This window comes from Triturus cristatus, chromosome 3_1, assembly GCF_964204655.1.
Source record: "Triturus cristatus chromosome 3_1, aTriCri1.1, whole genome shotgun sequence".
Lineage (NCBI taxonomy): Eukaryota > Metazoa > Chordata > Amphibia > Caudata > Salamandridae > Triturus > Triturus cristatus.
In genome coordinates this window covers 344673321-344691529 of record NC_140583.1, presented here as the reverse complement: position 1 = coordinate 344691529, position 18209 = coordinate 344673321, and the positions used below count along the sequence as shown (strand labels likewise).

The 18209-nt window shown below is 44.5% G+C and overlaps 1 protein-coding gene across 1 annotated transcript in view; it reads left to right on the top strand.

Moving 5' to 3' along the window:
- Positions 1 to 18209, top strand: part of LRRC49 (leucine rich repeat containing 49) — an 862677-nt gene that overhangs the window by 453570 nt on the left and 390898 nt on the right. The window contains exon 9 of the mRNA XM_085644059.1: positions 13134 to 13195. Within this exon, the coding sequence (XP_085500185.1) occupies positions 13134 to 13195 (62 nt within the window). The remainder of the gene's footprint in view (positions 1 to 13133; positions 13196 to 18209) is intronic.

Sequence of the window (18209 nt, the reverse complement as noted above, 5' to 3'; positions counted from 1 at the left end):
GTTGAGGAGATGTGCTAGAGAAGATCAAAAAAGATAGAGACAGTGAAGTCTGTGGGCACTCTCAGACCACTCTGTACAGGGTCTCCCTTCTGAAGCAGCAGCCCTACCAGCAAGCCTAGAGTTGGGTACAATAGGGGTACGGACAAAAGTGGCTCCAGAAAGGGAGCTGCCACCTCCAAACACTGACTTGTTCCACCTCCCACTTATCACACATGACCTGTCGGGGGGAAGAGTACACAACTTTCCATCTCTGGGAGGAAATCAGTTCTGATGAGTGGGCCCTAGCCATAGTCCAACAAGGTCATTGCCTTGAACTACACATAATCCCTCTCAACACCACCACCCCATACACACACTCTCAGTAAAGAACACCTATCTCACTCCCCATCTGGAAGAAGTGCAGGTCCTCCTACAGAATAACTCTATTTAGAGGGTGCCCTCCGAAAGACCAAAGGAGCGGTGTCTTTTCTTTCTACTTTTTCATCCCAAAGAAGGAAGGCTGTCTTGGGCCCAACCTTATGAACCTAGAATTTTTTTTTGAGTGACAACCCTGCAGGACATCATCCTCTTCCTTCAACAGGGCAATTTTCTGAAGTTTCTTGACGACAAGGATGCCTAATTCCACTTCTTCCTCTGCCTTGTTGCTCATCAACAGTATATTTATTTTGTAAACAACACTTACCATTTCAAAGTACTTCCTTTCAGGATCACTATGTCTTGAGGGGAGTTTACAAAGTGCCTAGCTGTGGTGGTTGCATATCTTTCAAGGGATGGCATTGATGTTTTCCTCTACCTCGCCTTTTGGCTGATGAAGAGCAGCAGCAAGCTACAGTGTCTAGCGCACACTCAAAGAGCTTTGTCCCTGTTCCAGAGCCTAGCATTTATCATAAATGCTACCAAGTCCTATCGGCAGCCTTTTCAGATCTGAAAGGGCTCCACATATAGAACTGTTTACAATCCCAAAAAATGCAAAATGCCCAAGCTTCACTAACCACCAGGTGCCCACCCACAGTCCATGAATGAATCAAATAATATTTATTTAGCACAACAGCTACCTCAAAGCGGTGTCCCGGTTCTCTGTAAGTTGGACATTTACCTGGTCAAAATTAAAGCGATTGAAATAAGCAAATTTTACCTCTTTTTTTTTTTAATGGAGTTCCAAAGAGATGGCCCTGAGATAAAAAGGTAACTCGTTCCAGAGTATGGAAGCATAGACTTGGAAATAATGTCCTGCCTTTCCGGATCTGCGTACCTTTAGTCTTTTTAACTACAATATGTTGGAGGTGCACAAGGCTCTATTTGAATGATAATGAATGAGCCTGTCTCTCATATACAGTGGGCCCTTCTTGTAGAAGTTAACAGGTATTTAAAGTGAATGCATTTTGAACCAGCAACCAATGCAGCCTCTTCCAATGGGAGTCATTCAATTGCCAATGAGGCATTTTGAGTATCAGCCTATCTGCTCTGTTTTGGGCAATCTGCACTCTACATATCAGTCTGGACGGAAGTCGTTCCAGCCTGGGTGTAATCAGTGAATCCACAATAGTTTTGCAGTTGTGTTGCAGATTAGCCAGCGAGAATTTTTTCCTTTTGAGCAGCTACTTTTGGACCTTTACTGTAGGTGAGTCTCACTAAATTAGTCTTAATTGGGGTATTTCATGCTATTTGGATGGAACGTGCTTATCACCAGTTTTCGTCTTTTAAGACAATTCTACTGCAGCACAACTAGGGTAAGCGGTACGGTGCTGGTTATACATGAACACATGTGAGTGCTTGCATGCAGGCTGCACGTGGGAGACTACTGTTGTGAGCAGACTAGTAGCCGCACACAGGTAACCTTCCTCTGGCAGTTTTAAACTGCAATTTTGATCTGTTAAAACAACCCCTTTTGACATGCCTAAACCCTCCTTTTAAATATGAATAAGCCACTATTAATTATACCTTATTTAACATAATGGCAAGGTCCATAATATTTAAAAGTAGGACTTATAGAAATTAATGTTGAACATGTCCTTGCGGTGAAATAACCCCAGAAGCTACTTTCACTGTAGCAAGTCTGGCTGCTTCCATAGAGAAACACAGTGCTATATTGTTATGTTTAATACATGCTAAATTTAGATTGGTAGCAGCTTGATAACTATTATAATTGAATATAGCTTTTCAAAATCCAATTTTAAGGTGAATTGAATTTAGTCTACCTATTGAGCAAAAGGCACTTTTAAAAAGTTACAATTTTTCTGCCGAAAGCTTGTAAGCATTCACCATCACCTAGTAGCTAGATAGCTCCCATGTGGTGAGATGTGGATTGCTGCCAGACTTGGGTGTGGGCATGTGCTGGCCTTTCCTTGAGAGGATAGCCTGAGGTTTGTGTCCACTAATTGAATTAACTTCAAAGTGGCCTTCCCTGTCACAAGTAGATGACTTTGACACCAAGCCTAATACTTTCCTTTGTCGCTCCAAAGTCAGCAAGACATGAAGCTACCCCAGAACTGTTTTGGAGTGGCCACGAGGGAAAGTGTGTCCATTATCATAGAGATATCTCAGGGTTGACACAGGAGCTCTGACCAGGGGGGAAGAAGTGATCTGCCATATTGCATTGCCCCTGAATGCTGTGCAGGAGGGTTGGGACAGGGGTGGAGAAATGGTGTGGCATCCCAGAACTTTCCACCCCACTAATAAACCCCTGCACAAGGGAAATACAGTGAAGAAGACCCCTGACCTGGACGGTGGCAACACCAGAATCAGGGACAGCTGGAAAGAGAAGACACATGATGCCCCTGATGGACTGAGGACGTTTCCTACAACATAGCCCTAGGGCCAGATGGGCCTCTCCAGGACCAGTGGCATTGGTCTCTTATCCCCCCTGAGGACCAGTGAAGAGACAGTGTGAACTTCGCTGCCACCCCAAGTGCCCTGCAAGATAGCCAGAGCCTCTAAGACTTGCATGTGTGGGCAGAAGAATGCCCTGCTGGGTGGGAGTAGAGGGGTTATGCAAGATTCCTTCACCAGCCTTAGAGGAGCACAAGGAGCCAGAAGAGGAGTAGACTGGCAAAGGGAGCCAGTAAAACGAGCTCCATGAAAAGTGTGCCCTGTTAGATGCCAGGACTCCTGTTGAAAATGTTCATGATGTCTGTAAGTTGCTGTCAAGAGCAAAATCAGCCCAAGATCAGGCAAATCAGCCCAACAATCCCAAACTATGCACCTTTAAAGCTGTTGCCCATTTATATATGTCAGCAATTAAAAACGAAGTGTGTGGAACTCTGCCGTATCTCTGCAAATTTGCCCTCAGGGTACACGTGGGTTGGCTAATCTTTAATTAATTATTGGCAAGAGCGGTCTGCGTGGGACTGTTTTTGCCCTGAGGACTCCAACCCCTGGGGAGTGGCGCTAAAAGGTATGCTGTGCCACATGGCAAAGAAGCAGCCAGCGAGTGGAGGAAAGGGTCCTAGGACGCCATCAGTAGGCCCCTGAAGAGGCTGTAGGATGACCTCCTTCCACCCTGTCTGCGCGCCTTGCGGGCAGGGAATGAATCAAAGGCTGCTCCCAGCTGGGCTAGGATAGACTTCTGCCAGCTCCGGTGCCTGACACAGAAGGTGCCCGGGATTCCGGGTCAAGACCCAACAAGGCACATGACGGTGGGTACACTGCATGGGACAGGGACACCAATGGAAAAAAGGAAGACTATAAGGCTAGAAAGCTAAAATACTGCAGCTGGAAGTGGCAAGAGCTGATGTTTAATATTCATTTTTGTGGGTTGAGCAATGTGCAGTAATGCCATGTAGGGCCTAGCCTACGTATTTCTTCTGCCGTGTGGTGCCCCAGGGAGGGGCAGGGGCCCAATCAATGATCCACAAATGTACTGTAGGGAGGGCTTCAAAAGATGCAGCAGCCCCACCTTATTGACGTTATGAACTTGCCCTTAGTTTCAGGGGGCCGGGAAATCATGATCTACTAGAAGGTTATTTTTTTTTTTTTTAAGCACTGTCTTTTTTGCTCTTTAGCTCATCAGTGCAAGGACCTCTAGGGGTGCATTTTATATATCCTGAAGTGATGAAAGAAAGACTCTGACACGTTATTTTGATTTGCAATAGTTTACTCAAAATACTTGATTGAAAATTATTGTTGGTGAACATTATAATGGTGTTTACTAATGGTGTAGACATTTGATTATGGTTTTGGGGTTTTGTTGGTTTTAATGTTGAATCCTCACTTTTGATAATTGGCTATATATGTGGGGATTCCTTGACATAGCCAATAGGCGTGCCTTATATATGATGTGACCCCTTGATAAACCCAGTTGGCTTGCCTTATATTTTAATGGTATGATTCCTTGACAAAACCAATAGACTTATGATGATGATGATGAAAGTGACTTGTATTGCGCACAGCTACTCCGCAGAGTGTCCTGGCGCACTGCAGAAGTCGAAAAGAAAATGTGTTCCATCATTTTTTACCCTTGCTGAATTACTCACAGTACAGAGTTCTACAGGGAGCTTGACCAAAGCTGTAGATCCTAGATACGCCAGAGATCTGCCTCCTGCTCTAGTCTGCCAAATTATGGGAGTCATTACTGAATAGTTTATTGGCAGACCTCATGTTTCTTGCTGGAATGTGAAAGCTGAACCTTGCTCTATGATATTGTGCACCAGACAGATATAATGCTCCACGCACTAGCACTAACGCTTTAATCAGGATTCTTTTCCTGATAGGAAGCCAGTGGAGGGAGTGCAAATGAGGGGATACATGCGGTCTAACTGGCAGTTTCAAGAGGAAATGAGCTGCTGCATTCTGAACCACCAGAAGCTTCTCAAACAGGTACTCTGGGAGGCCATAATAAAGCGCATTATCATAATCCAGCCTTGACGTTACCAGGACCTGGATGAATGTTTTTTTTTGCAGAAAAGGACAAAATGTAAAACCGTTTTCAAACTGCGCAATACCCCAAAATAGGTGCTCACCACTGACTTAATTTGCGGCCTAAATGATATGCAAAGTAAAAGAGCAATTTGTGCCCTTTTTTCCAATCGAACATCTATCAACCTTCGGTACTCAACAGAATCCATTTTTAATTTTGTCATCCAATTTCTTTGATTTTTTACCATGTTTCCAACAAATGTTTTATCCATAACTTTCTCCATCCACATGCCAGGCGTCATGTTTTCCCATAGCTTCAAATGCTCAAGATATGCCTGTCCAGGCCTTTTTCTCAAGCATGTGGGGAATACATTGTTCATCCTGAATAATCGTCTTCCCATAAACCCAATGCATTTCGGGCTCAATCGCCCTCCGTATTGTGATTATAGGGGCTGTGACCCACTAGGGTTCAAATGTGATTTTAGAATGCCACTAGGGGTATTTCATCAACCTGATGTATATGTAATTATTTGTAAATGGATGCAGTAGAGTGTGTGTAATACATGTTCTTTTTCTTTTTGTAAAGGTACAAGCACTGACTTGACAATCACTTATTGAGTGTTGTTGTTGTGTGCCAGCGAATGGAGATTACTAGCCCACACCATCTCCCCTGAGTAGGCCTTGGACTGTTCTGATTAACTACCCTGAAAAGGTCAAGTGTTGCAATGAGGTACTTGGTTCACAGTAAGGAGACAAGTCTGAAGCTATTACTTGTGCAGGAGTCACATCCTGCACAACTAATAACCCAATTTCGCCATCATCCACAGGAACACCATCCGCATTACGACCAACGCCGACGACACCCTGACAACCGCAGAACACCTTCACTTCCAGGTCCACATCAACCCCAAGACCACCCTCAGAGGCACCCTCATCTACAGACCCCCGGGACAACGCACACAATTCAGCGAAGATATCGCCGACTTCATCAGCCCGCACACCCTCCTCTCCGCTGACTACATCCTCCTCGGGGACCTCAACTTCCACCTGGAGAACAACAACGACCGCAACACCACCACCCTGCTGGACAACCTCGCTAACCTCGGTCTCAAGCAGCTGGTGACCACCCCCACCCACTACGCCGGACACACACTCGACCCCGTCTACTCATCCAGCAAGGACATCGCCTTCAGCCACGCCACCGAACTCCACTGGACGGACCACAGCTGCGTCCACTTCAGCTTCAGAAGGACCACGACCCACCACCACCAACAACAGGCTGCACGCAGAAGCTGGAACAAGATCACAGCCGACCAGCTCGCGACCTCCCTGAGCAAGAACCCACCCACCAGCGCAACGAACCCCAGCCAAGCGGCCACCAACCTCACGAAGTGGATCAGCGACTGCGCTGACGACCTCGCCCCCCTGAAGACCCCGCCCAACAGACCCGGCAGCAAGAAAGCCCCATGGTTCACCGAAGAACTCAAGAGCTCCAAGAAGAACTGCCGAGCCCTCGAGAGAACCTGGCGCAGAGACCCAACACCGGAAAACATGACGGCCCTCAAGCTCGCCACCCGAAAACACCACCAACTCATCCACGCAACCAAGAAAACTGCATTCAAGGAACGACTGGACAACAACGCACACAACAGCAAGGAACTCTTCAACATCGTTAAAGAGCTCTCCAACCCCAACGCCGGAAACAACGACATCACCCCTTCGCAAGACCTCTGCAACTCCCTCGCCTCCTACTTCCACAACAAGATCGCGGACATACACAACAGCTTCAGCACTCAACCGACGCACGCCACGACCGAACCAGCGCCCCCCACCGCCACCCTCCACGCCTGGACCTAGATCAGCACCGAAGACACCGTCCGCACGATGAACTCCATCCACTCCGGATCTCCGACCGACCCGTGCCCTCACCACGTCTTCAACAAGGCTGATGCTGTCATCACACCCCACCTGCGGGACATCATCAACACCTCCTTCGACACCGCTACCTTCCCGGAGAGCTGGAAGCACGCCGAACTCAACGCTCTACTAAAGAAGCCATCAGCCGACCCCACCGACCTCAAGAACTACCGCCCCATCTCGCTGCTCCCGTTCCCTGCAAAAGTCATCGAGAAGACCGTCAACAAGCAGCTGGCCGCCTTCCTCGAGAAGAACGGATCCCTAGACCTCTCACAGTCTGGCTTCCGGGCCAACCACAGCACCGAGACCGCCCTGATCGCAGCCACCGATGACATCCGAGCCCTGCTTGACAACAGAGAAACAGCAGCCCTCATCCTCCTAGACCTCTCCGCGGCCTTCGACACTGTCTGCCACCGCACACTTGTGCAGCGACTCCGCAACGTCGGAATCCAGGAGAAGGCACTGGAGTGGATCATCTCATTCCTCGCCGGAAGGACACAGAGAGTTTGCCTCCCCCCGTTCAGATCTGAAGCCACCGAAGTCATCTGCGGCGTTCCTCAAGGCTCCTCGCTCAGTCCAACCCTCTTCAACGTCTACATGAGCGCAGACATCGCACGCCAGCACAACCTCAACATCATCTCCTACGCCGACGACACCCAGCTGATCCTCTCCCTCACCAACGACCCCGCCACCGCCAGAGCCAACCTCCACGAAGGGATGAAAGAGGTAGCCGAATGGATGAAGAACAGCCGCCTGAAACTGAACTCGGACAAGACGGAAGTCCTCATCCTGGGATCCTCACCCTCCGCTTGGGATGACTCCTGGCCCCCCACCCTAGGCAGCGCACCCAAACCAACAGACCACGCACGCAACCTAGGCTTCATCCTGGACTCCTCCCTCTCCATGACCAGACAAGTCAACGCCGTCTCCTCGTCATGCTTCAACATCCTGCGCATGCTACGAAAGATCTTCCGGTGGATCCCCACCGAGACCAGGAAGACGGTCACCCAGGCCCTCGTCACCAGCCGTCTGGACTACGGCAACTCTCTCTACGCAGGAACCACCGCCAAACTCCAGAAGAGACTACAGCGGATCCAGAACGCCTCAGCACGACTCATCCTGGACATCCCCCGTCGCAGCCACATCTCCGAACACCTGAGAGACCTGCACTGGCTCCCGGTCAACAAGAGAATCACCTTCCGTCTCAGAAAGCCCTACACAACCAAGGACCAGGATACCTCAACAGCCGCCTCAACTTCTACGCTCCCAAACGCCAGCTTCGATCGACCGCCCACGCCCTCGCCACCGTCCCCCGAATCCGAAGAGCCACTACAGGGGGACGGTCCTTCTCCTACCTCGCCGCCAAGACATGGAACTCCCTCCCGACCCACCTCCGCCTGACCCAGGACCACCTCACCTTCAGGAAGCAGCTCAAGACCTGGCTGTTCGAGCAGTAGCGGACCCCCCTCCCCTAGCGCCTTGAGACCCTCTGGGTGAGTAGTGCGCTATATAAATGCATTGATTGATTGATTGATTGATTGAATTTCTTAGAGAGTGTTATCGGGGAACAGATTCACAATTTCCCTCAAGGAACACAGCAAAGCAAAGCTTGTGGTAGTTACAGTCAAAACTTAAGAGATTTATCATAATTAATCCCCAGATTCTTTACTGTGGTGGTCATGTGGGTGGCTCTCAAGGTTCTGTCGGCCAACAACTACTTCACCACTGTGACAAAGCTCTGCCAAGAAATAAAATGTTATATTTTTTCAGAATTGAGCTTCAAACATCTCTTTTTCATCCAGTCTATAAGACAGCCTTTGAATGCTTCTATTATCTCCTTACTGACTTGTTGGAAACAAAACATCACCTAGGTGTTATCCACATATGATTCCACTTTAATACCAAATGGTTCAATGATGTTGGCAAGTAGGCAATATGTGTATGTTAAATAGAGGTGGGTATAATGTGGAGTCTTGAGACACACCGTGCCTAAGAGGCTAGGGAGACCAGACAAAAGGAGGAAGGTGAACCGACTGACTTGAATATGAAAGAAACGTTGAAGCCTGCTCAATACTGAGCCATGAACTCCTATGAAACCTAGATGTTCCAGCAGGATAGGATGTGACACAGTTTAAAATGCTGCTGACTTGTTTAATATGACCAGCACAGCTGATTGACAATGATCCAGATTCACCTTGATTAACTCTAGAACTTTGAGGAGAGCAGATTCATTGCTTTGGAGTAGACCTCGGACCTCAAGATAATGTGAAAGCTGTTTTTTAATCATTTTCTCCAGCATTTTGGGAGCTGCTCGGATGAGGTATATTGGCATAACATTACCCAGATTTACTGGGTCCGCATTAGGTTTTTAAAAATGAATGTTCAACCTGTGTGTGTTTCCAGCTTAGTAGAATGGCCGCCATCTTAAGACATTGATTAAACTGACTATTTAAACAAGAGTTGACAACCGGTAGAGCTACTATCAAAATCTACAGGAGGCAAGGATCAAGACGATAGCCAGAGCTGCAATTTAGAATTTCTTACTATGATTGATACATAGAAATTCTCTTAAACTCTGCTCGAGAGGGCCCCTTAATGGAAATGGACTCAATAATTGGCATTACACAGTCGGTATCAGTAATAGCACTGTCAAATTCTGAGTGATTGTCTCAATCTTATTAAGGAAAAACTCTGAGAGATTATCATATAATTCAGCCATCATTGAAAACCTCTGCTTGCACGCTGCCAGGGCAAAAAATAATTTTACTATTTTAAACATCTTGCTGAGGGCAATTGTGACTGAGGAGATTTGTAAGGTGAGGATCTCAGTCTCGACTTTACATATAGATTTATGATAGTATTTTAATGCAGATTTATATATATTTTTATCTGACAAATCATATTTTTTCACCAGATCCATAAAAGGTGTTTACAAGTGCTTTTTTTCCTCTCTAAGGTCAACTTCAAACCAGAGGACAGAGGATTTTGTCCACGGAGAGGCGTGATTTTTCAAAGGAGCAACTTGATTATTTGCCCCAACAACCTATAAAATAGTAGTAGTAACATCAACAGTAATGTCTCCTGTAAATACTGGCTTAGAAGAGAATATTTGAGCTGAAAGTATCACTACTTTATTCTTGTGCCATGCATGTGAGAGCTTGGGAGCTTGCGCATTGTGTTATGTTATGTTATGTTATTGCCATTTATATAGCGCCAAATCACCAATGGTCTCTAAGCGCTTGTGAGAAACATAAAACCCTACCAGTGCTACACTGCCCAAAACTCGGTCAGTCTAGGTGAGGCTTAACCAAAAGCCTGAGTAAACAAAAGAGTCTTTAGTTTCCTCCTGAAGGGGAGAAGGGAAGCTTCCCTACGCAAGCTTTACGATAGCTTGTTCCAAAGATGAGGTATCATCACGGAAAAAGCTCGACCCCCAATCCCCCCCCCCCCCCACAGGTGGCTTTATCAAACCGAGGACAAGCCAACAGGCTTGCCTCGGATGAACGGAGGTATCGCCCAGACACAAAACTCTTCAGCGGTTCCTTGATGTAGTCAGGTGCCGTTCCGTACAGGGCTTTATGTGCAATAAAACAACAACACAAAGGTCCCTACACTCAATATAAAAAGGGCAAACACTTTCACCCTGGACCAAGTGTCACTAGTTCATAAGGGTATCAAATTACCATAAAAGAGGCAATTATTATACAATAATAACTGTTGTCTATTCTCAAGAATCCTGCACTTTAATCTAGCTTGCAATCATCACGCATTATATATGAACCTGATTCTAAATTAAAAAAATATATAAAATCAAAATTGTTAAGAACATTTTATTTAACTCATAAGTCATTAATCATACTTAAAAACATCTTTTCTAAAACAAAATGCCTAGCAATACCTCCCAAAGTGTGTTACAATCTTATTTCTACAGATTTCAGATAAAACTATTTGTTTATAGACTTTTTAATAAAAGCTAGGCATTTTGTCTGGGTCAAATGATAATATAGGGGCCTCTCTCCAACATGGTCCAGATCTTGGAGAGAACTGTAAAGCACCAGCAGTGCTTACGAACCACGATTGGGTCAGCGGCAGACCCCTCTCCCTTCCCCAACCAGATCTAACAGTAGTGACAGATCACTTACATTAATTACCAAAGTACCCTGTTCCATATCTGGACCTTAAGGAATTCTCTCCCCTGATATTTGAAGCATTTTACTGCAGTCATAAGAATATTACCACCCATTGGCTGGTCATGCTACCAAACATCTAATCTTACTTTGAAGTACATACCATACATCTGCAGTTGTATTACAAGCATTTCACATGTGCGCCATTTTGGAAGCCTTTACATTTGCCCAGGAATCCTACCCTATCAACAAAGGAATTGGCTCGAGGATATTTCTAAACTTCATTTATCAGTGTTCTAAGGACGATAAGACAATCCGATGTAGATAAGTGGATTATTGTGTAACGTGATAAATAACTGTGCTTTGAGATGACACGTTGGGTGACATGGCATCTCATTGGTGATCTATGCCACTTTTGTTTGAGTTTTTAACTGTTTATATTTTTAATTTACAAGTGATGTACATATATGTGTAATATATTTTATGTATATGTGTTATGTAGCCCTGAAGATTTCAATAAATGAAACACGTCGGCTACAACTCAAAGTTTGTGTTCAAGTGGCAATGGAATTGTATATAAAAATTGATTCTTGAGACAATTTGATTGTCTCATTATAAAATACGATGGAAGATCCCTTTTTAACTTGTGGAACCCTGACAAACTAATGAATTACTGTCTACTGTTGATGGCAACAAAGTGATAATTGTGGCTATGTTGTAGTGCCTCAACCACCAGAATACAAGTTATCTGGCGTACCTAGCTAGAGAGTTTTTACACTGTAAAAATGTATTTTGAGAGCAGAAGGTCTCTAACCTCTTTTCCACTTTTATCACATGGCCTTCATAAGAAGTTTACAGAGATGCCTCGTCTCCACCCTTCCGGCAGTGGTGTGTGACACTCGCGGTGTACCTCTCCTGATGAAATACCTAGTCAGGATTGTGGCCACTGTGCCATCGTGGTCATGCGAAATGAAACCTGCCACAATGGCACACACTGGTGTCGCCTATGTCCTCGGGTAGGAGTGAAGACTGCTAAGCTGTTACTGCATGTTTCAGCCCGAGCGTTGTTAATATATTAATATTTCAGCAAATCCAACACAATATTGGAGATATTGCAAACAGGCAGTTGGCTCGCATTATATATAGCCCATGCCTCTCCAAGTGATAATACACAGATTTAATCAAGCTACTTCATAACGGTAATATTTTAATCATGGGATGTAAATGGAATACTCCAGTTCTAAATTTTCAAACGAATGAGTGCCAGTGCCCAAAGCTGAGCTCAGAAGCCCGCGGCCGGCGCTATAATATGTCAGCATGCAGAATATCATGGCACGTGGCCTGGAATCCACGACTTGTCTCTTTAATCCACTTCCAGGCACTTCCTGCCTCATTATCTCACTCTTGCAGGTTCCTGCTATCTCCCTTTGTGATGTTTTTCCGTCGGGAGATCGATGTCCGATGAGTAAAAAAAAGTGCCTGTTTGCAAAAAGAGTGCCGATGCGTCTTACCGGTTCAAATTGACCACTGGTATACTCGTTTTCAAAAAATCCTAGACATTAATACACTGTTGAGGCCGCAATAGGCTCCGTCCTGAAGTCGCGTCCTGATTACTGTGAGGGTACATGTGTAAGGTTAAATGTGCGAGTGGGTTCCGGCATGCTTCGGACTAGGTATCGAAGTAGATAATTCATATTTATTTACATCAGTCTGGAATGCTTGATATAAACAAATGTGTGGCAAGTGCGTTGCAATATATACACATACACTCTCCTTGCCAGCAACGTCACGACCAGAGCCTAAGCTCAATTCGTTTGAATTTAAAACTACTCACCTCCTAGCTGTAAAATCTCATTTGCAGGTTTATAGCAATAAAAATGCCCTGAAGTTAAAATGCTGAGGCAGCAGCTTGACCCTTTTCCTGAACGCTGCTTTTACGAGCGGATTCTCGTTTCCCTCCCTCTTTCGCTCTCTCTCTCTCTCTCTTTCGCTCGCTCTCTCTCTCGTGCTCCCTCCCTTGCAACCTTGGAAGTGGTGCAGCACTTCCGCAGAGTGGATTTCTGAATCCCTGTAATATGCGTTAAGAACGGGTCTGGAGCGTGCTCGGCAGCGTTGATCTATGTTGCAGCAAGGTAACACTCGTCCATGAACAGAAAAAAAAATCCGCTAGCTAGCCGAGTATGGGGCGGGGATGTCTTCCACATGGTGAATTTACGCTTCTCTTCTTCTTCCTAGAAAGACGTGGATGCGCTGCCCAGCCTCGAACACCTTTTTCTCAGCTTTAACAACATATCGTGGTAAGCGAGTCATGATCTTTAAATGTATGTCGCATTTTTGAGCATGCCAATGTTATCATCTTTTGAAAAACTAATAATATACATCATTCTTTAAACAAAGCAACAAAAAAAATGTCGGGTCTTTGGCTTGAAAACGTTATCATTCTAGAATATCATATCAATGTTCCTAAAAATCTTTAAAGTGTTTGATTTTTGTAAATTACGTAAATCAGATTCCATTCTTTGACTTTGCTGTTTAAATATTCTTAATACAATGTGCTAAAGTAAAATCTGAAATGGAAATGTTTTTTCGTAAAAGGAGAAGCTTTTCAGTCTATCCCAAAGTTGAAGGCAAATAAATTATAGGCCCATCCTGCCTAACAGTCCCCAACTGCGACATAAGAATTGACAAACATATTATGTTGAATTTAAAATATTTAAATGTTTAAAAATATTCACCTCGCAGCAGTGTCACTATTCTTCAATAGTGACTTAATCATAAATCGATAACTCAGGTCACGGTTTTATTGTCTGTATTTAACACTTTTTGGTTAAAACTCTACTATATTTTGTGAATATGTTTGAACTGTGGATTCACAAATCATATCTCGATCGCACTACCATGAACATATTTTCAGTGAAACGGACTGAAAGTGGACTGATGACGTCTCATTTGGTTGAAGGTCACCGAGTCGCACTTGGCTTGCCCAGCTCAGCCTTGCAAACTTTCAAGGCCAATAAAGTGAGATCAGACTATTAGGTTATAGTAACAAGTTATGCACAGTGCTCAGAAAGTGCAGAAAAGGTGGATAGGGTGCATAGAAGTGTCTGGTGTGGAATGAAGTGGGAAACGACATTAACAACTTGGGCTAAACCACACGTGCCATTACAACGCGAGCGGAACAATTCTTGTTTAACCACGCATATGCCTTTACCGCATATATGCCTTAACCACGCATATTCTCTTTACAACGATTTCCATAGTAAAGGTGGTAAAGGAATATGCATGTTAAAGGAGTCGGCGATCTAGCATTTGAGCGAGAGGGCGGGGGATGTTAGGTGTTGGAGACTTCCTGCGAACAACAATGAAAGGAATGGCAGTTTGGTGAGTAATATTTTTTCAGATTTAGGTTTTAGGGTCGGGGGAACGGGGTATTTTTTAGGGCTGAGTTTCGGGGTAGTTTTTAGGACTAGGGGCTGGTTTTAGGGCTCACGGCAGGGGCAGTTTTTAGGGCTGTGGTCTAGTTTTAGGGCTCAGGGTTGTGGGTCGGGGTAGTTTTTAAGGGTGGGGCGGGTGGGATTGAAGAGCTAGGGGGCCGATTTTTAGGGTTCAGGGCAGAGGGGGGTTGGGTTGAGATGTTTACCACACATATGCCTTTACCAATCATGCCATCCTTTGATGTTTACCCGTTAATTGATGTCCAGGGGGGCATTGGATGCCTAGGGACTTCGGGGAAAGACTTGCATGCAGTGATGCAGTGGAGCTGAAGCTCCAAATGGGGAGTGGACCCTTAGCTTTCCTGGAGTTTAGACTATTTAGTGTTCTATTTATTTCAGTGTCTGCTGCTGTCCTCCCTCGGCTCTAAGTTTTTCCTTCACCAGCACTTTGTTCCCAAATCCTCATTTTGTACGCATGGTCTCCCAACCGTCTTCCTTCACACCCCCGGGTGGTAACTTGCACTTCTCTTAACCTAGCTCATGGCACTCTATCACCCCTTTCAGTCTACTCTATCGTTCCTTCTTTCAGCCTGATTCCATGCATAACAGCTGCCTCCTCTCAACCTGCTACTCCTTCTCATTCTGGTACCTTCAACTTGTGTCTGCATTCAATCTGTCTTACACATCCCCTTTTATTGTCCACTATCTTAAGCTCTGTAACCAGTTTCACTCTTGCTGGGATATTGGGTCGCCTGTCTGCTCTTATATTGTAGCATAATGACGAGGAAGGAGCTGGGGATGGTGGGCTATTGTATGCCTTCTCTACCTCCTCCACAGGTTCTACAAGATGGTAGCATGCCAGCAAACCAATAACATGACAGAACTACTGTACAGTTTGGGTCATGTCTGGCAATGCGTGTAGCTGACAGCAAGAAGCGGTGCCTGCCATGAAGCACACCATGCTCCAAAACACATGTTCCCAACTTACCTAATGGGGAGTTCAGCCCTGTTACTTTGTTCAAGTTAAGGGAGCATAAACTGTCATATTTCTGGTTGAAGGAGGTAAATTACAGAACAAATTACGAGACAGGAAAATAACATGCAAATAGGGGGCAGAATCCTGCTGCGAGTCATGGATCGCTGCAAAATTCTTGGTGCCCAACTGTCTTAGCCAACCTGCTTCATTTTCATTCAATCTGATATGCGACCTTTAATCCAATCATGCTTAGTTCTTTGTTTAGACCATTCTGGTTGGCTATTGGTAAACCTACCAGAACATGTATGGGCAGCTTTGCAGTTGATGGAGGCACATGTAGCCCAAGAGTGAGGGAATCAGCTCTTATATTTTACTCCTCTACGGAGTGGACTTTGCAGTAATACTAAAATAAATACGCTCCACAAGGAAATTAAAAAAAAAGGTGGATAACGCCATGGCTTAGCAGAAGTTTTTGTCCTTGTGGTTGCAGTATATGTTTGGATATTTTCACGTGTGCACATCTACAATGTAGATTGAAGTAAGAAGACAATATGTTTTTTATTTGCCAAGGGAGTGTGCCCATCTACAATGTAGATTGAAGTAAGAAGACAATATGTTTTTTATTTTCCAAGAGAGGAATTTTGTTAATTTCCAAGCATAAATTGTGGAGTTCTGGACACTTTACTTTAAAAATAAAATCTGTTTCTGTTCATCATCACATATATATTTTACTACACTTATTTTGGTACAGTATGTGGTTTATATGCACATTCTATGTCTCCCTCAGAGGAACACACTTACACAGCTCTCATAATACCTGGGGTCTCTACAAATAATCAGTGATCACTGTCATACACCATATAGATTGAATTTGTACCACAAAAGTGTAATATTTCTATGTACTTTTAGATTTAGATAAATTCACATTTTGACATTATGGTTAACCTGTTAGGTACACATTAGCCTTTTAAGATGTGTGGATCTAATTAAGTATAACCAAATCATATGAATAAAGTTGTGCTCCATTGTAGCAGTTTCCAAGCTTGGGTGGGAAAACAGTTTACTTTCCTTAGCATAGCTAGATGGTTTGTGAAAAATAGGATCAATAAAACTTTGGCCAAATGCAACATTTTTTAGTGTGCTGCATACCTCAATTTTGTGGGCTAAATGGTCTACATATTTTTTCAACGATGATGGATTCAACCTAGATCTGTGACTGGGGGTGAGTGTCTGAAAAGTTTCAGTGCTCTGTCCATCATCTCCTTGTGTTTGCCTTGTTCACCCTAAGTTGGCAGGGTATGCCCAGACGTGGGTTCTTTGCTCACTTTTCCACTGGATTTAAGTTAGCCTGGCTGATGAGGGCTGTTACCCAGAACGCAGTCCCAGGATGCTTGTTTCTAGTCCAGGGAAGCCATGCTTGGCAGTTGGGGCTGGACTGTACCCATGAGGTACAGGGTCAAGACTGATTTGCATGTAGCTGTGTCTGAACTGGGGTTGAGATTTGAGCTAAAGAACGATGATGGATTCAACCCAGACCTGTGACTGGGGGTGAGTGTCTGAAAAGTTTCAGCGCTCCGACCATCCTCTCCTAGTGTTTGCCATCATTTCTTGCCTGAGTTAATACTATAAATGCTTACTACACCCTCTAATAAGCCTAATTGCTCAACCACACTACCAAAAATAGAGCTGTTAGTAATTATCTAATTTAGTAGGATATTTGTTATTGCCAATTGGATTTCGCTGCATATATGCTTTCCAAATGTAAGCCAGTGTGTAAGAAAGAAGACATTTTGAAAAAGTCTGTAAATCATATGCTAGTATGGGTACCCAGCAGCTAAGTGGTTAAAAGCAACTGCTATCATGGTGGTTTGTTCCAGAGTTCGAAAGGTTTGGTGGATGACCCGCATTCTCCCAAAGTGTGGGTGTCCTTTTTGATTTTTCCTGTCCCTCACTTCCGGGTTTTTCCTGAATGTGACGGAGAGAAGAAAAAAGGCATTAGACTGTCGACCATTAATATAGAGGGGATGTGTAACCTCCTTCCTCCTACTGCCCCTACTCCATAGGGCTGTAGGAGGATGTACTCTATCAACAGACCCAACGGGGCTCCCACAACGGAATGCTTAAGGTCCTACCAAATGGGGTTTGGCATATCAAGGTTTTAGCAGACATGGTACTACGTTGCATTCCCAATAGAGTTCCCTGTCTGCCAAAGTCTAAATCGGGCCCTGATTTTAATTTTTTTACCCTATAAGAGTTTAAGGCCTCCAGGGCCAGATTGGTCCTAATTGTTTTTATGTGCATTCCATCTTCTTAATTTACATTATAAAACCCTTAACAGACAGTAAAATATTTTGTCATTCTGTGATGGGATGCGGTGCAGTTCACAAGATAGATACTTATTTCTTCATGTTCCGATTCCCGCCCCTCGTCTCCACTTCTTATCACTCCCGACAGGAAACATTTCTAGGTTTTTAGGGAGGTAAGGGCTTTGCCTAGTGCATAATGAAGCCCATTTCCACACAATCGTCATTAGCATGGATAGTTGCTTCATTACTGACATGTTTTTCTGTCATGCTGAAGTCCCTTGTGATTGCAGCCTGAAGAGGTTGAAATTTGTAGTAATGTTGGGTTTGGACTGCACTCTATGACTACGTTAGGCCATGAATGCACTAATATACTAGTTACATGGTTCAATAATAAAATTATATGCTGACAAACCATATTTTAACACCATTTTGTCCCATTGTTGTAATCACTTTGGGTCATATCACATGCTAATACGCGTGCGCACTGTAGTGTCGTTGATTATGTTGGGAGCACCCTTTGTGATTCTTCTTTTGCTTTTCTCAATTAAATTTATTAAGCACTTATTCAGCAACTTGGACTAACTATGTGCAAGAC